The 26723-nt window shown below is 39.4% G+C and overlaps 3 protein-coding genes across 4 annotated transcripts in view; 1 reads left to right on the top strand and 2 right to left on the bottom strand.

The window, feature by feature from the left end:
* Window positions 1-6: 6 nt before the first annotated feature.
* On the top strand, window positions 7-21361 carry LOC103129868 (cat eye syndrome critical region protein 6-like). The gene is made up of 3 exons (XM_007541091.2): window positions 7-1318; window positions 4149-4151; window positions 21350-21361. Exon 1 carries the CDS (start codon window positions 48-50, stop codon window positions 1014-1016), a length of 969 nt encoding a protein of 322 aa, XP_007541153.1. The 5' UTR covers window positions 7-47; the 3' UTR covers window positions 1017-1318; window positions 4149-4151; window positions 21350-21361.
* Window positions 2859-14188, bottom strand: LOC103129871 (interleukin-17 receptor A-like). The gene is made up of 11 exons (XM_016665470.1): window positions 13933-14188; window positions 12231-12255; window positions 11289-11435; window positions 10944-11065; window positions 10371-10497; window positions 10203-10250; window positions 9988-10133; window positions 9116-9190; window positions 8925-8994; window positions 7636-7749; window positions 2859-7541 (listed from the first exon to the last, which is right to left on the bottom strand). The coding sequence occupies exons 1-11, from the start codon at window positions 14065-14067 to the stop codon at window positions 6097-6099; spliced, it is 2454 nt and encodes an 817-aa protein (XP_016520956.1). The 5' UTR covers window positions 14068-14188; the 3' UTR covers window positions 2859-6096.
* The window catches only part of arhgef39 (Rho guanine nucleotide exchange factor (GEF) 39), a 26972-nt gene continuing 16908 nt past the window's right edge, over window positions 16660-26723 (bottom strand). The window contains exons 8-12 of one of the 2 annotated variants that reach the window (XM_007541089.2): window positions 24930-25159; window positions 20927-21015; window positions 18990-19095; window positions 17929-18026; window positions 16660-17471 (exon numbers count right to left, since the gene is read on the bottom strand). In XM_007541089.2, coding sequence (XP_007541151.1) covers window positions 17432-17471; window positions 17929-18026; window positions 18990-19095; window positions 20927-21015; window positions 24930-25159 — 563 coding nt within the window. In that variant the 3' untranslated portion in view covers window positions 16660-17431. The remainder of the gene's footprint in view (window positions 17472-17928; window positions 18027-18989; window positions 19096-20926; window positions 21016-24929; window positions 25160-26723) is intronic. The other variant, XM_007541090.2, reaches the window with a different exon arrangement.

The following is a 26723-nucleotide window of genomic DNA, read 5'->3' as shown; positions in this document are numbered from 1 at the left end:
CCCGGAGCACCAGCAGCAGCTTCCAGCCTCTGTTCTCCGCCTGCATCATGACATCTGGGGAGTTCCTGCCGAGCGCTCCTCTGCTGGTGCACAAATCCAGGAGGAGCCTGTTCTACAAGTCGCTCTGCTTCCTTCTCCTCTTCTTCCAGGGCGGCGTCCTGGACTTCTACCTCATCCTCTTCACCGACCTGTACTGGTGCTCGTGGATAGCCACGGACCTGGTGGTCATCTCTGGCTGGGTTTTTTTTTTCCTGAAGAATGCTCGAAGCAAGAGAGAACGGGCCTGCGGCTTCCACCAGAAGAGCTCCATTTTCGGCTGCAACCTCGGAGAGTTCACCTACGCCTACCTGGCCTGGCTCATCTATGTCATCGCCTGCACCCCGAAAGTCGTGCTCATCCTGGAGACGTCCATCCTGGAGCTGATCGCGCTGAAGGTGCCGTGCGGCGTGACCGGCTTTAAAATCACGGTGCTGCTGTCCGCGCCGCTGCTCTTCTGCCTCATCAATTCCATCGTGGTGGATTTAAACGGCCCGACCCGCCACCACTCCCAGAGCTGCTTCACCAGCACCTGCCTGGACCTGCTGGACTCGTTCACACTGATGGAGATGCTTCTCAGAGGCGAGCTCCCCTCCGTGTACCTGAAGTACACGGTGATCACGGTGTACTTCGTGGCCCTGGCGGTCCCGGTGGTTTGGCTCTACGAGCTGACGGCGGCGGAGCTGCGGTGCCGGTGGCTGTGGGCCCGCTTCTCCACCGGACTGCTGGTCAACGCTCCTCTGCTCGTCGTGCGTTGTTTCCAGGTGTATGTTTACAAGATGCCGGTGTCGGTGTTCATGTTCAAGAACATCTTCTTGCTGGCGTGCCGCCTGCTGGAGCTGCTGGAGCAGTGCGCCGCGGTGCAGGGCCTGCGGAGGCGGACTGGCACCAACAACCCAGCCCAGTTCTCCCATTGCGTGTCCGAGAACGACATGTGCCCCCACGGATATGTCAACACTCTGGCCGTCACGCAATCTTAACATCAGCCTGCATGTGCTGGAGGCTGGCCTGGGAATGGAGCAGACACAGCGGGGAGCCAAGCTGAGCCTCAGCGGGCAGACTGCGGCTGTGGGCCGGGGGAGGGGGGAACAACACCACAGGGTCGCTTGTAAGCTTCTCGGATAAAAACATCCAGGCTGCAGGATTTCCACTAATAGAAGATGAAGATAAACCAGCACAGAGACAGCAGCACCGCGGATCTCTCTCATTTCTAGAAACTGGATGTTCAAACAGTTTCTCTTTTTATCATGCGAAGTCAGCAAACTTTTCTTCTCTTTCTGGAGTCTTCTTCTAGTCTTTGTTGCTTTTGGGGGATTATATCACATTTCTGCTTTCCCTACACCAAAGGACCTGAGGAACTTCCTGTAGAACTTTAAACCATTTTCTACAGGACATGTTTGGCTGTTTAAGACTTTTGTTTCATATTTCCAAGCTCATATTTAGAACCAGTTCACACAGGTCACATTCAGATTAAATTGGTGCAAACAAATTAATAATAGTGATAATAATTGCAATATGATCTTGTTGAGTTTTGGACGTAGAATCAAAACGTGTGTTCTGACTCCAGATGTCATGGACAGCAGCAGTTCCTGTTCCTGTGGCTTTGTGCTTGATTTGTCAGAACCAGAGTAGAATGTGTGTCTGTAGTTTAGTGACTCGGTGGAGTGGACCTCTGTCTGCAGGTGTCACACTGTCATGGCTGATGCCACAGTGTTAGGGCAATGAGTTCAATCTGATGTGATGGTTCTGATAGGCCGCCTGCTCCGTCCCCACTGAGCTGTTCAGATTTCAGCTCTGGTCTCAGATGAAGGTGATGGAATGTAAAGTGCCTGTCAGAGCATGAAGCCGGTAACCTGGGTTATTACAGGAGGTTTACTTAATGGTACAAACAGAACTTCTGGTGGTTGTGCCTTGAAAGCTTCAATATTCTCAATAAAAAGCCGACGTCATATTTCATCACTTTGGCCTAAAACACACGAGGCTGTTCCTAACATGAAGGTTGTAAAAAGTGTGGCTTTAAAACTCCAGTTTAGACCAAATGTTTCTCCAGCCATGTGGAGCAGAGAGCTGTGCAGTGCTCCTCCTCCCCCACCTGTTGCTGTACATGGCCAGCGTTTAAATTTTCCCTGAAGGAGAAGCTTAGATGGTGGGAAAAATTAAAGAATATCAAAGACATATTTGCACATTTATTCACTGTCATAGTGATTATGTTATATTCAGTCAACAGAAGTTTTTAAATTAAAGTGATTTTAGTAAAATAAACACTTATTTGGCAGAGTCAGAATGCAGAGCAGCACCAGGGGGCAGTTGGTCGCCTTCTGGCAAGAAGGTCTTGGGTTCAAATCCCCAGTTGGGGTCTGATAGGTATTTTTCTCGAACCTACATAAAAGAACCACAGACAACGTATATGAATTTTACCAAAATACCAAAAAATATCTGACAGGGTCTTTCTGCATGGAAGTTTGAATGTTCTTCTCATGCATGTGTGGGTTCTCTCCGTTCTCCAGCTTCCTTCTACAGTTCAAACACAACTGTTAATTGGTCTCTATACTGCCATTTGGTACATGTGTATGTGTATGTGTGTGTGTGCGCGTATGGGTGTGTGTGTGAGGGCTGTAACAATTTCTCGAATGATTTGAGTACTTCGATTTATCTTCCTCAAAGCTTCGATAAATTATGTTTATGCGCCGAGTTCCGGCCAGGTCATTATTTGTGTTGGGCAGCACTCTCACTTCCGCCTGGGAGTTGTTGCTCAGTGCTGGCAGCACAACGTCCAGTTTTCTGGGTTTTATTGAGAGAGAAAGAGGGAGACCCCTTTTTTCCTGATTACTCGATTAATTGCAACAATAATGAATAGAGTACTCGATTACTAGAATATTCTTTTACAACAGCCCTAGTGTGTGTATCTCTGGGTCGATGACGGACTGCAGTCTCACCTAATGACTGCTGGAGTTGCCCCAGGGTGACCCTGCACAGACAGTGGATGGATATCAGGATGCCCAATCATATAGCTTTTATTTGCACAGTGGAGTGTTGTGTTTTGCTCCATAACCTAATTGAGAGAGCAGGTTTCTGATTTATCCATAATCAACAAGTTGTCTTACCCTAACACTGCATCCCGCTCTTGTAGTACGTTTGCTCTGTCATTTGGTGAGAGAGTAGGGAGGAATAGTGATGTAAAGAGCTGAAATAGAAGGCAGTCAGTCTGCACAGGTGGGCTTTGACAACAGCTTTAGAAAATAATGTGATTTCAAATGATATTTTGTCAAAAGAAACAAATAATATTGTTAGTCTCTGATGCCCTCAAAAGGGATTTAATACCTGAGATTTTTCATCAGTACAAAAAGACATTCACTGTCTTCAGGAGTGAAGCAGACGTCCACCTGCCTTCTGTTCAGGCTCTTATCACTGCAATGACCCAAATATGTCAGAAGAGCATAAACTGTTGCTAACTACATGTGAGATGTTGCTTAGTGTCTTATTTTAAGTTGGAATGTCATGCCTTATCCTGCTTGATGTGGCAGTTTGTGCAATATTTCACAAATAAAGATACATTTAATGCCTTTTGCTGAACATGAAGTTGTGGATAGTTGGTGCCTTGTGTGGATCCAGTGAGGAGAAACTTTTTTTTTTTTTCAGTTCCTCCTTCTAGGTCTGTAGAAGCAGATTAAACATTCTGGGTTTATTTTCTGGGTGTGAGCTGCTGGTTTATTGTCATGACAAGTAATTTTATTAATTTCCCAAATCTAGTTTTATTTACTCATCCACCTGGAACTCTGCTGGCCTTGTTCATCAAAGTGCTGTCCAGATGAAACCATAGTCATACATTTACATACACTGTGTGAACACATGTGGAGTCCAGTTAAAACCACTTCTGGAATTCATTTATCCATCCATTAACTGAGGTCATTCAATGACAGACGTGTCAAGGTCAAAGCATGAAGCACACATTTCATGATAATTGAGATGAATGGCTTTATATGCTGGTGACAACGATAATTATTTCTGAATCTTTGCTACATTAAATGCGCTTGATGTTTTTCACAGAACAGTGTTCAGCTTAGACTCAACACATCCTGCACTCAAGGAGCAGGAAGCACAGAGTCCTTCAGTAAGTTAGAATATTATTACAGCTTGGTTTATTTCAGGAGTCTTATCACATATATTATTTACACACAGACTGCTGTTTTCCACCTCATATCTATGATAATGATGATTTTAAATTTACAGTTAATCAAAACATGACATTTAAAATTATAATATTACATAAAAAGCACTATATAATACAAAAATGTTGGGTTAATGAAAAGTATGTTTAATAAGAGTTTAAAGATTATTTTCCAGGTACGTTTAATCTGACGAATGAGGCTCATCAGAAAGCATAATCTCATTTATTGAATATGACTGCAGAGTGGTACTCCTCCAGCTGACCAGTCATCCCACAGAGCAAATCATTTCGTTCATTTACTGACCAGATTAATATAAATAACATCATTCTGCTGTGCAGTCTGATCTCTGCTATGTCTTCATAATTGTTGTCAACTGACCTGAAATAAATAAACTCAAATGAATTGAATGAAGACATAAGGTCATAACTCAGCCATCAGGAAGCCGCTCCAGACCGAGGCGCTGGTTGGTTTCTGTGTTTCAGTATCTACATGACATCATGTCCCAGTTCAGATTCCTTTATCAAAGAACCATAAAAATCACCATCTTCAGATTTCTGTTGATTTATGGTAAAACTTTTGCTCTAGAATTTCTTTGAATTTATCCACAGCAATATTAATGGTCTGGCAGTGCTAAAATAATTTTTTAAATGTTTCAACTCAATATTTGCATGTATGGCTTCACCTTCCTCCCCAGTTCAGTCAGCGAAACATTTCAAACTGGAAGAAAGTTGGACAAAATTCCTGTGAGGAATGATTCCCTCGTCATCTGCCCATCTGTCGCTTTTGTATGCAATGTATTACTTAGATTTTCTATTACGCGTAAAACCAAATTCAGTTTGAATTCTCTTAATCCAGCAGCACACAACCTTTACCCCAGATTAATACCAAAAGCATCCAGCCAGAGTTCAGTGGAGCTGTAACCTGCATGTAGGGAAATGTTCTGACAGGACCAAACCATTTCTGGGTGTTTGAAGGAGCCTGTCACAGACAGAACAGATCCATACGAGTCCTGCAGTCAGAGCGCTCACTTCCTTTTTTTACATAAGCCTTTATTTATACAGGAAAAAAAAATCTCTTAAGACTCACCGTCTCATTTATAAGAGAAACGTGTTACATACATCACAAACAACATAAAAACAGTAATACAATCTGCTAAACAATGATAAAAATCAGTACTAAGTATACTATTGATTTTTAGAATTGTTATATTTATATAGTAATGTATACATAGTATAGTATTGTTAACTATGAACTATAACAATATTATCTCCATTCCAGATGTGCTGTATACTGTATCTGTATTGATCTAATCAATGTAGTTTAAGATGGAGTTTTATGTGGTTGAAGACTGAAATAAAAAGAAAACAAACCAGTTGTCTGTTTGCATCTTTTTGTTCAGTGGATGTAAACGTGTTTTCAACTGTATGCAGTCCAAACATATTACATACACTGACAGAACAGAACCATGCTGCTCTTAGCTCTGCTGTTTGTTGAATTTTGTGTTCTGAGTTTCTCAGAACCTAAAATAGATTTCTTCTTTCTTATTAAGACATTTTAATCATTCAGATTATCTCATCAGTATGTCTACACAGGCTCAGAATACAGGGGAATTCATTCCACAAGCAAACTGTGTCATGAGCAGGAAATGGGACTTTGGCACAAGGCAGAATTAATGAGAATGAAACCTAAAGTGAAAGGTGCAACACTCTCTTTACGTTGTCTATGAAGAAATGCAATTAAATGTCCGTTTTGCTTTATAGGTCCAGGTATGTTAGCTTGTTCAGAAAAGTCACATGTGAGCATTAAGTGTAATGTCTCTGAGGATCTGAAAAACTTGGCATTGGGTAAAAAAGCTTCACCACAGTCTGTTAGAGCAGGAGATGAAGGGCGATCAGCTGTCAGACATCTGGAACAGCTCCTCCTGCAGTCTGGCTAAAGCCTTCACTGGATCCTCTTCTAAAGGGGTTTCATGTTGGGATGATCCTTTGGAGCTGTAGCCCTGGTCAGATCCACTGCTGGAACGTTTTGCACCTGGGTCAAAATCCTCCTCCTCCTCCTCCATCTCCACAGGCTGGACCAGGCTCAGTTCAGGTAAGGGAATATTCTCACTCTGCACAACAGAACTGGGGCATCCAAGAGAACATATGTCAGGAAAGTTCTGTTGAGCCAAACATACTTGGTCTGAATAGGCATACAGCCTTTTGTTCATATGCTGCAAAGAAGCTTCATCATCCTCAACAGACTTTGGAACAGATGATGGTTCCCTGAGGGACACCCAGTTCTGTTGGACAGAAGACTGGCTCCTGAAAACAGGTTCAGCTACATAAGCAGACTCCGGCCCGGTGCTGTGGTGGTACAGTGGGACTTCTGTCAACACTTCCACCTGGCTTGGTGCATACAGATGTCTGCAGTCAGAATTCATCGCTGGTTCAATCACTGCCACTGAAGACAGATGCTGCCCTGGGTTTAACTCAGGTGTAAGGACGTGAACAGTGCTGCAGCTTTCATTAATGTCAACGTTGTGAATGTAGACTGGAAGGCCATCTCTGATTGGAGGGATGTACTCAAAGACAGGAAGAGTCTGCAGTGGCTCAATGAGCTGATTGGCTTCAGAAATAACTTCCTCTTCACTGAGAACACACTCCTTTTCAAACCAGTCCGGATTTTCTATCTGATAGGCTTGGAAGGTTTCAATAGCATCTCTAAGGGCTTTACCAGAAGCACAGCTGGAATATTCATCCACACCAATTCCCTCAATGTGGCTGACCTGACCTGGCTGATATTTCTCAATGTCTAAGATACGGAAGTAGAGTTCCTCAAAGTGCTTCATCAGGTTGTATTTGATTCCAATGTCAAAAACTGAAGGCACATCCCTCTCACTGCTGATGTCCCCAAAGTAAGCCACCATATACTTGCCCAACATGCCTGCCTGATGCATGTCAGGCAGGAAAAGATTTAGAAACGGAATGAGAATGTCATCTGTGGGGCAAAGTACATCTTCCTTCAGTTTCACCTGCCCTTGACCACACATTGACCTCCACTTTGCCTGAACTCCAGGTGAGCACAGCACCAGGATCTTGTCGGACGGGTTGTTTAACTGCTGCCGCTGCCACTCCAGCCAGCGGAGACGGCCAACCATGCTGACTGAGGAGGTGTCCAGCAGGTCTACCAGCACCCTGGTGCCACATTTGGCCTGAAGAAAGGCACACAGCTTAAGCACTACTTCCCTGTAGAGGTGGTGGTCCTGGGAGTAGATGACCAGCACTTTGGGTTGTGGTTTAAGTGGAGTCTGCGGTGTTTCACCGTCCTTTGATGGAGGAGCAACGTAATGTTTACCTAAAGGTGGACGAAGCAATCTATTAGTGATACAAAATTAACTTCCTACATTCATTAAGTTCAAAAGTAAGAATTTGAAAAAAGTATTCCATACCACGCTTTCTGCAAATAACACACATTACTGCTGCCACTATGATACAGATGGAAACAACTGCAATGGGAACAAACAAGTACCCAGGGGGAAGCAGGTCTGTCTGAGGTGGTTTCTCTGTAGGGAAGAAAAGACAAGCGATTAGAGAGTTTTAGAGGATTCTTGTTTTCTTGTCCTTCTCATTTAGCAGCCAGGTTTTTTTTATTTTTTTTATTTTTTTTGCTTTATTCCCAACATCTGAAACCCACAAACGTTTCAGACACAATATGCCGAGAAGCCTTTTGAGTACTTAAGTACTCAAGACTTAATCTGAAATAAGTCAGGACAGACATCCTGGGCTTTATTAAATCAAATGTAGAGCAAACTAATACCAAATAAAAGCTTCTGTAGTTCTGAATTAAAACAAACAAAGAAAAAAAAACTGACCACAGTATCTGAATGAGTGGGTCACATTCATAGACAAAGTTTTCCTTCCAAATGTAGTCTGATAAAATCCAACCTTACACATTCAGAATGTCAAAATGTCTATGTATACTAGTGACTGTAGTCAGATATGAATATGAGCAGTTTTTTCAAAGGTATCCCAGGACGACTTTTGTCTTGAACTGGCTTATTAGAGCAGCAAAGTTGCACAAAGAGTTCTGAAATATTGAACAATTTGGAAATTCAAACGATTCAAGAAGCTCATATTAAGTTAACTTGTAAAGGTTAGAGTGCATTTTAGATTAATCCAGAAATCCACCTGAAAGGCAAATATCTTTAACTTATTAGTGTTTTATATATAATGCTGCAAATACGAGGCATGATGGGATCGTCACTACATTTACTGCTAACTATAACCAAGTAAAGGTCGCACTACCTTTGTGGAGCTCCTGTTGAGGCAGGTTTCCCTCAGATACCCTTTAGATGAAGCCTATGCACTTACTTGCGATAATCAAGTGCTCCGAATACATTACGTCCACTCAAACTAGAATACTGATGCTTTGCTTGTGTGTGTGTGTGTGTGTGTGTGTGTGTGTGTGTGTGTATGTGTGTCCAAAACTTGAAAAAAATTAATAACTTTTGCAAAAGAGCGCTTTTATCTACTTGTTAAAATTCTAATGCTGAATTGTATCGCTAGTTATTCTAGTAGCTGACCATCTGTTTCCATCCAGTCTTTTTAAAAGGCCTTTTTTAATGAGACAGAGTAGACAGAAATCACTTGTCCCAGTTGAAATATAGTGGTAGGTGAAGTTTTAATGGCCAAAGATTTTAACTGCCATCCACCTTTGCCATAAAACAAGATTCTGTACCTTTACAAATGTTATTGGTTTTTCTTAGACGTGGACAGTCGTTGTCACATTGTGGGAAATACGGTATGATCTGCAGGAAAAGAAGAATCAAATGAATGTTCATATTTGGCTTGGATGATGCAGAAGTATTGCTAATAAACACAAGCATGGCTGACGTAATGGAAGTCAGAAGAAAAAATGAAAACATTTACCTCAGCATCAAACTGGCAGCAGAATCTTGGCCATTCGTGAAGACTGAACTTTACATTCACTGTCTCCTGGTTCTCCTGGGGGAGAGGTTCATAGGCAAAGTTAGTACTGCAGGGGAAACATATACATGCACACACATACACACACGCACACACGCACACACACACGCACACACACGCACACACACACACACATGTACCATGTATTTGATGCATTGTGGGAACTATTTTCCTGACGCATATTACTTTGTGGGGACCCAATGCTCCATGGGAAATGCTGTTAAGGGTTAGGCTTAGCACTCAGATGTGAATTGAGTTTTGATAGGGTTAAGGGTTAGACTGTAGAAATGAATGGAAGTCAATGTAAAGTCCTCACAAACACAGAGTAACTAACATTTGTGTGTAGAGAAAGAGAAATCTGGTCACAGATAAGTAAAGTGGCTTCAGACTCCAGGATGTTTTGATCAGTGTCAACCCACACTAAACGAAAAATGCCTGTAGTCTTCCTCAAGATAACATCACTTTATATATATATATATATTTTTTTTTTTTTTTTTTTTGCGAAATGTTTTTTTTTTTTGAATGAAGTATGAAATTAGGGCTCTCCGGTTACAATGACTACCTTTTAGAATGATTTTTGATGTGTTTGAGAATACTGAGTCTGATAAACGTTACAATGCAGAAACTACTATGCATCAACAGCTTCAGCTAATGTTCCACCATTTATTAGGCTTTAGTGTGTTTCTACAAGTTTAGTGTTCTCCTAAAAACACCACACAAAACATATTCATTCAAATTAGTTAATGTACAACACTGGAAACAGATTATTGTCAAAGTCTACTAAGGTCTGTAACAGCCATGAGGCTGAGCCTCACCGTGTGCACAAGCCTGGTGTCTGCTTTGGAGCCACATCTCATTAGAACCGTGTATTTCTTACACATGGTGCTGGGGCTGAAGCTGACAGCCAGGGAGCTGTTGACTGGCTCATGAACCAGGCTGATGTTAGGCTTCCACAGACTTCCTACAGAGATTACACGGCCTGTTAGCAGGTTTAAGCACATTGACCTGGGGAAACAGGAGTGTGACTCACCTCTCTCTATGCAAAGTTGGGTCTTTTTCATGTTGGTGTGGTCACAGCCTTAAAAAAAAACAGATTAAGAGGACATATTAACTCAACAGAAAATCAAATGGAAGACTTCCTGACAGGTTTGGTTTGTGAATCCTAATCCAAAAACAACTACATTCTGGTTCAACTTACCTGGGACCTGAATTTGTCTGTTGACGTCAAAGTTGCTGTGGCCTTGCTCTGGTCTGGGGATGTTATAGACAGACACATAATACTTCTCACCAGGATTCAGCACCAGTACATCAGAGGAGAACAGCCACTGAAAACACACAAGTCATTAGTGGACATCCAAAGAAAGAATTCTGGACTCAACAAGTAAAATGTTTCCTGCTTCTGTTTGGGACACTTAGACTGAATAAGAATCAGTGTGAGCAATGCAAACCTGACCAGCTTCATCATCTCTGTTAAGTCTGAATATTAGCAGATAATTAGTCTAGTAATTGGTTTCATTCTGTTTCCTTCAAGATGGTTTACAAAGGAAATCTATGTACAAAATTATTTTATATGAAATATACCGGATATATTATACATCCATGCAATACTTTGTTATTGTACTACATCACACATTAATATTACAATGACAACTGTGATTTGATATGTATGACAACTCTATTAAAAATGATAAATATAGAAGAAACATATGATCTCATTGGTGTATCCAAACTTGGAAAGAACTGATCTAAAAATGAAACATGAGCTACTCACTTTCTCTTCTGATGGGCTTCTCATGGTGAGACGTGTTTGGAAGGAATATCGAATACACAGCTGCTCATTAGTGGACATCCTAAGAACATGAAGCTGTGTGGCATTCAGGAAATGTATGCTACCTGTTGATTAACACAGTTGATGTTAATGTTGTCTTTGTCTATGTTAGAGAATGAAAAAATAAAAATAACAAACTCCAGTGAGAGTCAGGTCACTGGAGAATATTAAACTTAAATCCTAAACTTTGCAGAGAGACTGACAATGTTAGACATATTTGCAATCCATATAAACACTGAATTTTAACAATACTTTTAATATAATCAAACAATAAACAGCATGACTCACCATCATCCTTTAAAGTCCAGTTAGCCTGAAGGACAGGCTGCAGTTTTCCTGCTTTGTCAAGCCTGGTTTCTATAGCAACCTGCAGGTTGTCTGGACCGCTGGGGGTGTACTCGTGACTGATTAGCCACCCGGGGTCCATACAGTTACCTGCATAAAGAGACAAACACGCACTGAAATGTCTCAGTATCTAGGGCTGTCATGTTAACAATGCGTTCTAGGACGATAAATTGTCTCAGAACTTATTCCGATAAACGATAACATTGTTGTTTTGAGAACATTTTCAAGTAATATAATAGTAATAATGGTATTAAAGTTTATTCTCAAAGATCAATAAACTTTAAATTCTAATGAACATTTAAACACTGGAGCTGGAAGATATTTTGAATATCCAAAATGAAAACAACACAGGCAACAAATAAAATAAATTATGAAGCCTCCATAAACAAAATTATGTTAAAAAAAAGAATAGATGAGGAGCAAAACACCAGACTGAAGACTTCTAACAGTCAGTTTTTGTTAAAAAAATAAAATAAAAAAATAAAAAAATCAACCAAATGAAAATGATTCGAAAACTATTCTTTTAATTTATCATGTGATTAATTGTTAATTGTGTTTATTGTGACAGACCTGTCAGTACCCATTCACTCTATGCTATTTTTTTTGCTTGTTTTATCCTAAAAATACTTTGTATTTTATATATTATATGCGGTTCTAATTTAAATGTTACAATAAACCAAAAATGGCAGTTTTTCTAATACATAAATGAGCAGCATGTAGATCTAATAACTGTCATGACATGAAGGGGAGAGGATGAAAAGCAAAGACATAAGTGTGAAACATGCTGTTGAAAAGCAACTTCTGTGGCAACTTCTGGATTTCAAACTCACTATAAACAAAAGAGCAAGAAGGAAATGTCTGCAACAAGAAATTCAAAATACTCACTGCAACTGGCTCTACAGTCCAGATCCTGTTACAAGAACAAAGACGACAGCATTAGAAATCTTGGAGTTTATCAAACATGGTGTTTTGTACACATGGTATTTAAAGGTTGAGTAACTACACAGTCACAGAAAACAGAAAGGACCTCATGATCAGTTCCAGGGTTTTCCTGAATTGATAATAATGATCTAGTTTACAGAAGTTTCTAAAATGATTTAAATCAAACCTAAAGTCTAGAAAACACAATAATTCTACAGTCAAGATTTTGTTGAAAGGCTATGTGTGAAAATTTCAGAGCATAATGTTGTTTCCATAGGATTGAGTGAAAATTACAACAAGGTGCTGCTAATTACAAAACTTGATGAACTGATCATAGTAGGACCACCTTTACACATTTGTTAATATTGTGTATCTTAGCAATATCCCAAGGACAGATGGTATTGGTAATGAAGTCAGAGAAGTAATTGTTGCTGCCAATCAATCTGAGAAGGGATTCAAAGAAATATTAAAATCTTTTGAGTCTGTCAAGTGGCAAAGTTTCTAATCGTTCCAAAAGTTAAAGTGTGAGCAAAACCATCCTGAGTGAAAAGATTTACCAGATTTAAAAGTTTTTGGGTGAGAAAAGACATGGGCCAATTCTTACAGCATAGTAAAGAGAGTAAAATACTTTATATTTATTGCATCACTGTTTTAAGTTTGGCTGTGTGTTCTCTAGATTTTGTTTGTAGTGCTGCCAATCAATTTAAAAAAAATAATCAAATCAATCACACTTGTTGATTAATCCTGATTAATTACTATGACTAACTTTGTAAGCTTGAAGAATTAATATGCAAGCAGTTGCAGTTGTGCAAGCCCCTCCTGCTACAAACAATTATCTGAATTCTGTTGTATCAGAAGGCAGGGAATGTATTCTCCCAGTACTCAACAAAAACTAGAGGAAACTTACTCTCCTGTACATGTATACAAGTAGTACCAAACTTGTTCGGGGGATAACTGACAGGTATGATATATTTTATCATCTAGTTCTTGTGTGCCCCACTCCTTTCTCATGCTGCCCAGGGCAACTGCCCTCATAACTCATATCAAAAACCACATTTTCAAAACATGTTTAAGAAAAGGATTTACTGTCTCAAACCACACGTCTAGATTCCTCACTTTTCCAAGAGGATTAAAAGGAAGTCATTTTGTTTTGAACGTTTGTTTAGAAATGTCCCTCTCCTTTCATTTCCTGTGGAACTTGTCCGATGAGGCGACAGTCGTTTGTCCTCATCCAGCCGAGCGGCCGATGTATTTCGTACAAGTGAAATTTTGAGCTCAACTACGCGGGGTAGTTGAAAAATGTTGAAAATATACAACTTTTGTTGCTGTTTGCTCTCACTCCCCATGTGTCTCTCCCACACCGCGCTACTGTGAACTAACACTTCGAAGGCTTTTAGATCAAAATAGGTAGTTCGATTAGTCTGTTTTATTAACGCGTTAAAATTTTAAGATTAATCGCATTGACATTGACAGGACTAATTGTTTGACATGTTTAAAACTTTAAGCACTTAAACCTTTGATTCAACCTAGTGATGATTACATTTACAACATTTGGACACAGAGAAGAAATCCTTTATCACTAGTTTAATAAGAAAAATAAGACCAAATAAATATTTCCGGTGTTGACAAACACAGGAATCATTAAGAATGTCTCAGTGCGTCTCACCTGTCGCGAGCATTTGAGCGCGTCCTGAGATATAATGCTGATGGACGACGAGCCCATGGGCCCCAGTAAGACCAGCAGCGCTAAAACCAACTTCATGTTTATCAGCCATCCCAGAGTCAGCCTCGCTGCTGCCATTTTAGCCAAAGCAGCAAAAACAAAGTGAAAACAACAGCCTTTTTCTCCGAAACACTGACGTAGGTGTTAAACTTCCTGCTCTGCTGTGGGAAAACCCCCCTCCCACTCTGTGCTCTGAGCAGGAACATCTACCTCACGATGAGTTCATTAACCTCGGAAGTTACAGCTTTTAGTTGTTACCAGCATTATCGACAGTTTGCTCTTTTTCTATTTCGACAATCTTTCGCACAATGAAAGAGTTTTTGAAAGTTCATTGGATAGAAATCGAACCTCAGTGATCTTTGAACACTGAGGTGTAAAAAGTTTACCCAGTGTTAGCTTTTAAATTAATCTCACATGTTTTGTTTCTGTCTGGCCAACCTTACCAGTAGATTTCAAATATTATTTTTAATATCTTAACAGAAAAAATAATAATAAAGAGTAATAATGCTTTACTCATTATTATTGTTGAGATGAAGAATTCTCCAGCAGTACATGAAGACTGCACTGGGGAGTAGTTTTCTCCAGGAAGTTTCAACCTCTTGAGTTTTTTATCTGTGCCCGTAAATTAATCATGAACCATTTTGTCTGCTTCCTTGTTCTTTGGAACAGCCTGTTAAGATGATTAAACATTGGCAGCAGAAATATTGCAACAGTCCACTGCCTTCACCTACGTTGTAAACAACCAATTAAATGTTCAGTTCCAAGACTGTTCTGGTCTGGTCCTTTAGTACAGATGTCAAATGAACAATGACAGAAGTTGAGATCGTCTTAAATGTAGACAGGGGATAAGAACTGCTATTTAAATGTCCTAGTGCTCCCTCCTCTTAAGTCATACATGTTTTGTTTCTGTGAAAAAGAATGTAAGGCTTAACTCAGACTTATGAAATAAAGTTGAGACTTGACTTGGACTCAGTCTAAGTCAATAACAGTTTCATAATAATGACCAAAGTTTATCCAAATAAATGAAAATAGTATCAACATTATCTTGCTTCTAACTCATATCTTATTACAATATTATATTAATGTCAGACTCTGATCTCCTTGATTCACAGAGTGCTGTTCAATGTTTCTCCTGCAAACAAGACTCTAAAAGCACTTCTCCTTTCTACAGGATGTAAAGAATTCAACCATCATTGTATCAGCTTCCAAAGTACTTTCAGATTTTTTTTGTGCATATTTTCTCTCAGGAACAATGTCCTGTCACAGTGTGTCTTTAGACTGATGCTGAGATGATGCCATTCATGAGAACAGGAGAATGGAGCCCTCTGATGTTAAAACAGGAATTCATTGCAAATGAGAAGTATGAATTTAATTTCTAAAATATGTTGTTGCATTTGTCACATTAAACATAAATAATGTCCATCATTTTTGCATCTAGAACAGCCCCTTCTCTTCAAAATGTGTAATGCATAGTAAGGAGAGTAAAACATCTTAGGTGAGATGTTCAGAGATTCTTTAGATGGCTCCTGGTTGGTCTATTTCAAGACTCCAGGCAAACAGAATGGTGGAAGTTGACAGGATATCTTGCTGCTTTTCCTGCCCTGGTTCCTGCATTCTAACCCAAAAAATAAGCAAGTCCATAAAATAAACTAAATAATCCAAACAACAAAAAAATAGAGAAATATTTCCTTCATGAAGTTCAAGGGAAAGTTCTCTGGACATTGGATCTGACAGACTGTGGTGATAAAATAACTCATCACCTGTCATCCAAAATAGAAACAGAATCTTTGTCCCTGTTCAGTCCATTAATAGAGACGTTTAATATTTAAAACATCATGACATACGGCTCTTGTGCTGTGTGAACTCATTTAATGTGAGAGTGGTGACACACTTTGGAATTTGGTTTCTTGTTGTCAGATATGAATTATGTGCATGTTTGATCTCCTGGTTTGATTTTGGTTGTATTGCTGAGTTAAATGGAACTGCTCCTTTTTTTCACTAAACTCCTTGCTTTGTTGAAATTACCCACAATGCTCTGGTCTGAAGTAAAGTCAGATCTGACAACTAACAATATTCAAAATACTTTATTGATCCCAAATGGGTATTAAATGTTGTTGTAACTCATATTAATTCAAACTTTTCAAAGAGTCATTATAGATAGTTATGGGTGTTGGCAGGATAGATGTCCTGTAGCAGTCTGTACTACAGTGAATCTAAAGAAGCCTGTGACTGAAGACATTCTCTTTTCCCATGACAGTCTCATAAAAATGATGGTCAGGGTTCTCCATAATTTAGTTGTTTTTATGAAGAATCCTTTGTATCATCTCCAAAAGTTCCACAGTCATCCCCAGAGCAGAACCAGCCTTCTTTATCAGGCTGTTGAACCGTTTTAAGTTCCTGGTTCTGATGCTGCAGCCGCAACAGATGGCAGCAGAAGAGATGATGCTCTCTTCACTGTTGTATCCCCAGTCCAGTCTGTTGTCCAGATGAACATCGAGGTATTTATATTCCTCCACCACCTTCTTCTCCCATGATGGAAACAGGGAGCAGAAACACTGCTTCTTCTGAGCTCTACCTCACAATATTGTTGTAATATTAATGCAGTACATTAATTAAATCTGTTTGATTCAAACCAATCAGGAATCAAAGAACAAAATCAAGCACTCAAGTTTAAGTTTGTTCTATTGTTTTCATTTTATGAGGAAATGATCATTTTCATTTGAAACCAGGGTAACAGCTTTAAATAGCATGTTGAGTAGCAAAAACAAGCATAAAAAGACTCAGTGTGCAATATAAAGATACAAAATAGAGGTAATATTTGTAGAATTTCTGTAAAAAGGTAGAACAAAGGGAAGAAAACATGTTCCAGATCCATATCTGTTAACCAGGTTGTTCTGCCTGGACGCAGATAGACACAGAACCTTCCGACACGCACCACAGGAACTTTCAGGAAAGAGCAGTAAGTGAGCAGTTATCCTGCAGCTGCATGGCAGCAGAACCCCATACTCTCCATCAGTTCATATTCTCTGGTTTTAATAGTTAAAGGCATACATTCTTCATCAGAACACAGAAACAGATATTAGCTGAATCAAGTCAATCAAGCAATAGAGTTCATCGTTTACATGATGTTAACCTTTTGCATATAGTGCTATATGTTTAATTATCTCATGATTATTGTTTATGTGACTCACTGCTAAGGTTGCAACAGCAGGAGCTCACAGTTAACTGCAGATCTATTTGATCTGTAGGTAAGAGAAAAAAATATATGACATGAAGGGAGAAAGCTGAAGTTAGTGATAATAAAAAGCTCTGAGGCTGAAGTAAACACAGAGGAAACATCTGGGTGATGCAGGCAGTGCAGCTGATTTAGAGGACAGCATGGGTGTGGAACCAAGATGTGCAGGTGAGAGAGTCCACAATCATCTGAGACCAAAGGAACCCATCAGAGGATCACACAGCTGGAAGAGGAGGCTTCTGCACTGCTGGGCACAGAGAGAATGTTCTCAATCAAACCGTCTCACACAGAACAGAAGACAAGTTAGGAATAGAAAACTTAAATATTGCTGTAACACACCCACATAGTCATGTTCAATCTTCAGTCAATCAATCATGTTTATTTTAATAGCATATTTATGCAACAAGACAGTTCAAAGTGCTTTATATTATAAAAACCTAAAGTCATAAAAACACCATTTTTTAAATTTGTATTGTTTATTAGTTTATTTCGAACCAATAAACATTACATTTTCTTTTCATTCTTATATTTTTCCATCAGATTAATAATTTATTTAATGTTTCCTTTGTTTTTATGATATATTTGTTGTCCAGCTAATAAAGCAATTCCAAAGCTCTAAGCAGAAACCGTCAACCGAGAGAGCAAAACAGAATATAACTCTTCACTGTGGAATGTTCAGATCTGCGGAGTTAGAAGGGCCTTACCTGGGTTCTGCGTCGACGGACTGCTTTGTCCTCTTGGGGGCGCTGCACTCAAGCTCACCCACTGACTTCTGAGCGTGCTCTGAGGGTTCAACGCTGGCCTGAAGGCAGAGGCGGGATTTAGTTTACAGAGTGGAAAGGGGAAACTAATTTCTGACCAAGCATGTAGAAATGACAGTACAGCTAAACACAGAGCAGCCTGACTGTCCCAGGTGGCTGACAGGAAACAGCCTCAACCTGAACTGGATGATCAGTTTTACTGGATGATCAATCTTTATAGGGTAACACTTTATTTGAAGGGGTGTGCATAAGACTTATATGACACTATCAAAAGCATGACATAACACCTGTCATGAAGTGTCATTCGGTAAATAATGACACTTTTAATGCAAAGTTGCTCTAAAAGTTGCATTGAAAGTCCATTAAAATGTCAACTTTGCATTAAATTATGATAATTTACAAAATCATGCAAAGTTGACACTTTTAATGGACTTTCAATGCAACTTTTAGAGCAACTTTGCATTAAAAGTGTCATTATTTACCAAATGACACTTCATGACAACTGTCATAAACATTCATAAAGACTCCTTCATGTTCATGACAGGTGTTATGTCATGTTTATGACAGTGTCATGTCAGTCTTATGCACACCCCTTCAAATAAAGTGTTACCGGCACATTTACAGAAATGTTAACTAAAATGCATTCCCCCAGACAAACAAATAAATTAATTTCAAATTTACAGTTTGCAGGATCTTCTTTATGGTCTGGCCAAGTATGAAATGCACAGATTGTACAGTACATGGTTTTCAGAAGGCTCCCATTTCTGTATTAAAACACCATTTATTGGTCTGATGTAATATTACAATTTTTGGCCAAACTGAATTTGAGAATTTTATTATTTATAAGCCAGAATTGTGAAAATTAAATGAAATAAATATATTCACTGATATGTACATGCATCAAGCCCTTTGAAGATCATTAAAACTACTGAAGCACAAAATTGATTGGAATTAAAAGCCAGAATTTCCTCCAATGAGGAAGTTTCTGACAGTTTTCCACTCACCAGGTCTCTCTTCCTGCCTGGATTGGAGTGATCCACAGCCGGGTGGAGAGGTTGGCCACACCTCTCATCTCTCTGAAGAACCACTGTGTGCTTAGACTGCAGCTTCCTGGAAACACATCAACGGTCACATTCAGCATTATGCCAGATTAGTGTTTGTTGAAGGACTCTGTTCTGTATAAATATGGAGGACCTTTGTGCACACATATGGCATCAAACTGAGGGAACAAACCCTGCAAAAGTAGTGGAGAGAAATACAAAGGTTTGGAAAGTCCAACTTCTAGTCACATTTGGTAGTGATCTGGTAATAACGACATGTCTTACTACACTGGAGACAAGAAAATACTTGCAGTCCCCTCTAAAAGTATTGGAACAGCAAAGCCAAATTCTTTGGTTTTGTTGTACACTGAAGATATTTGGGTTTAAGATCAAAAGATGAGCATGAGACAAGAGTTCAGAATGTCAACGGACTGCCAGGAAATAAAATGTCAGCTTTTATTTCCTGGTATTTACATGTGGATGTGTTACGCAAATTAGTTTATATCACCATTTGCATTACACCACAGCATTTTTAGGTGAGCAAAAGTAAAGGGAAAATAATGTTAACGTGAATAATATGTAATATTTAATAATAATACATTTTATTTATAATATCTTTTAAATCAAATGGAACACATTCACATGCTGACATGGCTGCAGTGTTCAGTCTGACAGAAGTGTCTTGCCCAAAGACACAAACAACAATGGCGGTGCAGGAATCGAACCAGTGATCCACTGATTGTGAGGCGAACTCCTACCGCCGTCCACACTGTCCCCCCTACGTCCTACAGTGACTGCCTCAGGCCAGCGACCCATCAACTTCACCAAACTGTTGCATTCTTCACTGTGATGCTCTTCCAGGCTTTTACCGCAGATTCTTTCAGTTCTTGTTTGTTTGGGGCTTTTCTCCTTTCAGTCTCCCCTTCGGGAGGTGAAATGTGTTCTCTGTTGGGTTAAGGTCAGATGACTGACTTGGCCAGTACAAAACCTTCCACTTTTTTCCCTTGATGAAGGCCTTTGTTTTGTTGGAAGTATGTTTTGAGCCATTGTCCCGATTAGTTTGGATGCATTTCTCCTTCGGTTGGCAGACAAAATATTTCAGTACACTTTGGATTTTGTTCTGCTGCAGTCATCATCAGTTACAGCATCAATAAAAATGAATGAGCCTGTTCTAGAACCAGTCATGTAAGCCTAATCCTTGACATTATTTCCACCATGCTTCACCGATGACCTTATGTGCTTCAGATCAAAAGCAGTTCCTTTCTTTCTCCACACAATTTCTACCATCACTTTGGTAGAAACTGATCTTGGTCTCATCAGTCCTTAAGTTTGTGTTCCTGAATTTTTCTGGCTCATCTCTGTACTTCTTTGCAAATTGTAACCTGGCTTTCTGATTCTTACCACTGATAGGTGGTTTGCCTCTTTGGGTATACCCTCTATATTTTTGCTCTGAGTCTTCTTTGAACAGTGGTTCGTGATACCTTCACCTCTGCACTGTGGAGGTCGTTGATGATGTCACTTACTGATGTTTTGAGGTTTTTCTTCACAGCTCTCATAATATTTTTGTCATCAACTACTGTTATTTTCCTTGGCAGACCTGTTCAACGTCTGTTGCTCAGTACAGTTCCAAATTGTTGTGCTTGCTGTGCCCAATGTTTGTCCAGTGGTTGATTGATGTTCCTTCTTTTCTCAGCTTCAAAATGGCTGTCTGTTCTCCTATAGACAGCTCTCCGGTATTCATGTTGGTTTATTCTCTTTAGCAAGAAATAAATCACTTTATGGGTTTAAACAGGGTAAAAAGTAGACAAGTCAATAAGAACTATTTAATTTTTGAACAATCAAAGCTAAAGGCAACACCTGGTGTGTGTGTGTGTGTGTGTGTGTGTGTGGCAGCTATATACCTTATGGCTGAGCTCAGGCACTGATACCAGTCATTGAGGTCGTCATGGTTACTGGACATCAGCAGGAGTTTTGCATTGGGGAGGGTTAGCTGGAGGAAGATATGGGAAGAAAAAGTTAATGGCAGCATGATGTCTGATGAAGATGCAAGTTCCTAACCAGTTCCTGTCTATTTCCATATTTCCAGGTCTGGAGTTTTTTTTTTTTTTTACCAAGTAGTGATGTCCATTCTAAAAATAAGCAGGCTTATTTTTAGACTGGACCACAGGTCTTGTCACAGGAGTGACAGACCTGTGGTCTTGTCACATCAGTAACTTAAAATTTTAGGTTTTTATTATGATAATTTTAAAACTAACAATAAAAATGGATGTTCAACTTATTCACAGTTTTTTTTTCTCTATGTGTGTGAGTGCATGTCAGTGCAGCCAACCTCCACAAACATTACTATTAAAAACATTTTTAAAAAAATGGAAAAATGCTTCTTCAGGACACTTTTTACAACTTCATTTCTTTACCCGTCTCTGGTATTTACCCAACTCCTGTAAGATTCTATCAAATAATGCATTTTTTTGTGTATTCTTTTTAAAAATAGAGAAACATCTTACTAACACAACTTCAAATGGGAGTATTGTAGTGCATAATATGCAATATAAGGTTGTAATAAAATATATCAAAAATAAATCTATAAAATGATTGAGACAGTATTCCAATGCCACGGGAAACTGGGAAACAGAAAACAATGATCCTGCATTTTAGACTGTGTTCCTTATTTATCCCTTCATTCATAACACTGGGTTGGATGTTTTGTCTTTCGAAAAACATAAATTGTTTTGAATTGAAGCTTAGTTTTTGCCTCATATTGAAAGGTTTGTTTGCTTAACAGGCCAAAGAACATAAAGGACATTTGGAGCCAACTGGGTCACATCAGTTTCTTATTCCAAAAGCTTGTTCTTAGCTGAAACACCTGCCTGCAGTGATGGAGATCAGACAGTAGGGGGCAGCCCAGATCAAGCCAATACTACTCCTGAAAAAACCCGCTGTTGTTTCTATAAGAAATTAGCAGAATTAAGCCTCAAAGTGACATTTGCAGTAAAAACAAAAATGCTTGGAAGGAAAGTTAGTTAAGATTGTGCTGTAACCAGGTGAAATTTCCAGGAAAAATTATAGTTTTATTTTCTAAATGGTTACATAACATTGATAAAGTAATCTGCGAGGCATTGACTAGAGACTGACCAGAAAGTTCATGAAGGATAATTATATTTTAATCTAGACAGAGGGAGATGTATTTTTTTTATTTGCATATTTAAACAAAATCTTTGAAATGTAACATCAACATAAGTCTTACTAAAGAGTTCAGCGAGTCAGGATGAGCAGACTGCTTCATAATATTAGGCACCCACCCCTGCATAAATAAATTCCAGCTCCACTGCAGCATGGTAATTAGGGATTTGACAGGAAATCTGATCCTCTTAGGTAGAAATTATTTTGTGTAATAGGAACAGCAAAGCAGAAATCCTGATCGCTGCACATAATTTAGTCTAATTATTTATACATCAAAGAGAATCTGTCAGAGATGTGAGAAAATACTTAAGGAGTGAGGGAATATTAGCAGGAGGAGAGAGAGAGACAGGGAAGGTCAGGACAGACAGACAGAAAGAAGCAAGACAAAACAACGGGAGGAAAAGGGGAAAGGAAAAAAAAGAAAGGAGAGAAGAAAACAGAATTTTTAATAAAAAATTATTATTTATTTTTTTAACTTTGCATATAGATTGGCATGGCATTTACAGCTGTCAAATTTAATTTAGCTTTAATTCCTCATGGTCCTGCATGATGAGGGCCCTGGAGTGCTGATAGCCCTTTTCCTCTAGCTCAGGTAGGGGCCCAGGATCAATAATGTGTCGTTATGAGAAATTATGTGTAAAGCTATTGCGTATGCATGCGGGGCACTGTGGGATAAGAGGCTAATGAAATGCCATTTCTACCATTAGATAAGCTGCAGGGAGATGGCAAAGTGGGGTTGAGGAAGATGCATTTACTGGAAGACCAGAAGAGATGGATCTGCAACCTAATCGGATCCAGCAACTAGATGATTCTCTCTCTCTTTCTCACACACGCGCGCGCGTGCACACCCACACACACGCACGCACGCACACACACACGCACACACGAGGATTTTATTCACTTCCTGGTCACTTATTCTAAGCTTAACTCTACCTCTTACTTGTTTAACACTAATCCTCACAATAAGACAGACATAAAACCTGATCTATTTGTCCTTGGGGCACAGTCCAATGTGAGGAAATCATTTTTCCCCCCAGGCACAGGAAAGGCACAGACTCATGACAGAATAAAGTAGTTTTCTGACAAGAAGGTTGCCAGTTCAATTCCCCATGTAAAAATGTCTTTGAGCACCAAATGACTACATGCTGTTTCACACAAAAACTATTAATGTAGTGATACAGCATGCTTCCGATCACATTAATCAATAAGGATGGTAGATAATGAGCCAAAAGCCTGAAGAAGACGTCACAAAATTTGACAAGTTTAGCTCTTGACCAGAAAACAGAAATAAAAACATCCTCTGAAGCATACCAAGTTAGCATAGCAATGCAGTGCTAGTAAGAATTCGCAGACAGATGTATTTTAGACTTCCAGACTAAAAACAGCTTTTGCTGAGCTTTCTGTAGGAGACTGCAGTGAACCCTGTGGAGCCAAGCTAAAAACAACACAGATGCTGCTGCTCTCAACTAAACATGGTATATTGAGACAGAGGAAGAGCTTTGGATAGACGTCATGCAAATATCCCTAACTGTGCACAGAGTAAAAATTTGAGGACATTTCAACTTTGACCTGAGCACTGCCCAAGAGCCTCCAAGCAGTTCGCACCTCCACACAGAGGTGGGAGATTTGTTCCACCTGCACTTTGCTTTGCAAAGCTGCTGCACAAAAACTCAACAAATAGAGGAATTCTAGGGAGCGGTGAAGCTAGTGGTGCATTTGGTGTTGGAGACCCTGAGTTCTTCCCTCAGTTCCTTTATTTTTTTGTCTTTTATTGCTCTTGCTTGAATGTTTTCTTATTAAAAGAATAAAGAGCCATAACATGAATAAACTGTTGGCTCATGGTGGAATTACACATTCTAATTCTCTCCTCTTTACAGAGTAAAATGGTAACTAAACTGAACTTAGAGCTTTTCTAGTCATACTATCCACCTGTTGTGCTTTATTTTCTCCCTCTCACTATTTTTCTTATTAAAAACTTTTTTCCTTGCTATGTAGTTGTCATAGTTTTGACAATTAGTAGCAAAGCACTTCATCCTTTTTTATTTTACATATCATGCATACATTTAAGATTTTGCACATTATATTGACAGTTAAAACAAATGGTAGTCAGTGTGTAAAAATTAATGTATATGATAGAGTTTCAGATGCTTTTCCATGTGAAGTCACTACACATGATCAGTTTATTAGTAAAATGTGCTCTTGGTTTGCCGTTACTTGGCAAGTGGAAAGTGCCATAAGTTTCCTTTTTGCGTCTAACTTTCCCAAGCAGCTTGTGAACTCTTTCTGGCATTACATTATTAATAAATGTATGAAATTACCTCGTGGGTTGGATCCAATTATATCTGGCCTGTAAGGCCTAGGTCTTAATATGCCTGGCTTAAATCATTTACACTGACATTAACACTTCACAACTCAAGAAAAAAAACCCTCCCCACCCGAGAATAATTACCAAGCATCTTTTAATTGGTATATAACGCACTTGCATGGATAATACTAAAAAAAAAAACAAAGAAATTCCATCCTCTGGAGAGACTGAGTACTGAAGTTAACCTAATAGGCAAACAACGTTTGAACTGATCTTTACAATCTGTACAGCTATTTTGTTTAATTAATATGTTACATTTTTCTGTGTATTGCAGAGTACATAAAAAAAGAAAAAAAAAATCATAATTCTGTTTGTGTTTTCAAAAACTAAAAACAAACCTCTCATGCCAAAGAACTTACACTGAGCAGTCCTCCCTGGCTCCTGGTGTGGCCAAACACCTTTTCAACAGCAGCGTCTTGCAGCGGGTAGGCATGCTGGCCTACAAACTTCTCACCATTGGAGAGAGACAGCGGGCTGCAGCGTCTGGCCTCCAGCAGGAGGTCAGAGAACAGGAAGAACATCTTGGGCTTCGCCTCAGAGCCCTTTGGAGGAACCATGTTTAGCCAACCCTCACGGATGAACCATCTTCCTGTGGAATGGAGATGATTGGTTGAAATTTTTTTTTACTTTCTCTTCAGGACGTGGGTTATTTGGAAATTCAAAAATCAAGATTGCACATGGAAAAATCCAAATAAATCATTTTTAGCTCAATTTCTTTTCTGATTTTGGCTATGGGCGACAGCATAATGTAGCAGAAGATGCAGTATGTATGTATATGTATATATATATATATATATATATATACTATTATTTAATCCAATTTATTTTGCTTCATTGTATTGCATTTGTTGCAGCAGCACCTCTTGTTGTTATCATTCTAGTTAACTGCCTATGTGGCCTACACCAAGAGAAAAGCTCATGTTTTTACTTTGATTGGCAGCGGTAAGATGACAGCTAATAAGCAGAGAACTGACATTTAGATAGATAAAATGAAAATTTATCCTGGGTCCAGAGTCATTTTCGCCAAAGTGATTGTAGTTAGCCTGAGTGACTGCAGCTCTGCCTTTGGGCTCAGGAAGGACATTTTCAGCAGCAGACAAGCCCACTGAGATTAAGTGGTGGGGCCAAGAATGGGTCACATTGCTTATAAATGCAATGTGCTTCAAAAAGAAAGAGACATGCCATGACTTCTCACATGTTTCACTGGAAAAATGACTGTTTCAATAAATATGAAATAAACACTTTCTGAAATCTAATTAGCTTGTTTGAGATAAAAGCACTATAGCAGGTACCCATTAAAAGAGAAGATTCACATGAGAATTATTTTATTACTTCAAATTCAGGAGTTTAAACTAGAGGTGTGCCGATCGATCGGCCACCGATCATAATCGGCCGATTTTCTTGAAAAAGTGTATGATTGGTGATCGCCGATCACGGTCTCGTGTTGCCGATCACACAAACTGATCACCTGCATCTCATTTCGCAGCCTGCCTGTGCAGCTGGTCTCCTCTTTCCTTCACACTTCGCAAACCCGCAGCAGCAAATCCTAAGCGATGTCGTGTGGAACTATAACGCACTGAGTGAATGGGGAAGTTTGCATGTTGCGGCGGAAAATTACCTCGGGGTGAAGCACGTCAAAATGCATCAACACGACGAATTTAATATGGCATAAAAACAATGCCATACTTGACGGAAGTTGGCTACATCGAGGCTCACTGCAGTAAAAAAAAAGACGATCAGATGCAGGTAAAGCAGCACACAGCTACACTAACCCACCAGAGTATTAAAAAGCCAAGAAATCAGTGGCAGAATTTACAAAACGTTTTCAGACTTTAGCTGCAGCTTCTGGATGGAACTCTCATGCAGGCATTAAATGAAAATCTTAAGAATGAGCCTGCCTGCCTGCCTAGACAGGCTCTAGAAGAATGAACTAAACTTACCATTCTTGTCGACAACTATTTAAGACAAAGATCTAAAGGAAAACAATAGAAAATAATGGCTAACCCTTTCATGATGTGATCAGCTTCTTTGGTTGATCCTTTCAAGTTAACCTCAACAGAACCCATCCAGATCGGGCCAGAATTGCAGCTGAAGAACGTTATGGTCGTATGGCATCTCAGGGTTGTTTCTAACCACGCTCATTTCCCCACATG

Source organism: Poecilia formosa, unplaced genomic scaffold (genome assembly GCF_000485575.1).
Source record: "Poecilia formosa unplaced genomic scaffold, Poecilia_formosa-5.1.2 Scaffold587, whole genome shotgun sequence".
NCBI classification, from domain to species: Eukaryota; Metazoa; Chordata; class Actinopteri; order Cyprinodontiformes; family Poeciliidae; genus Poecilia; species Poecilia formosa.
Note: the sequence above shows the minus strand (reverse complement) of the source record. Positions and strands in the feature narration are given on the sequence as shown.

What these genes read in the sequence shown, in the direction of transcription:
- LOC103129868 (XM_007541091.2), top strand. Translation starts at nt 48, where the DNA reads ATGACATCTGGGGAGTTCCTGCCGAGCGCTCCTCTGCTGGTGCACAAA.
- LOC103129871 (XM_016665470.1), bottom strand. Translation starts at nt 14,067, where the DNA reads ATGGCAGCAGCGAGGCTGACTCTGGGATGGCTGATAAACATGAAGTTG. An exon ending in CAGACAAATTCAGGTCCCAG is followed by an intron (nt 10,251 to 10,370) that starts GTAAGTTGAACC and finishes TTTTTTTTTAAG; the next exon opens with GCTGTGACCACACCAACATG. An exon ending in GCTGCCAGTTTGATGCTGAG is followed by an intron (nt 8,995 to 9,115) that starts GTAAATGTTTTC and finishes CTTTTCCTGCAG; the next exon opens with ATCATACCGTATTTCCCACA.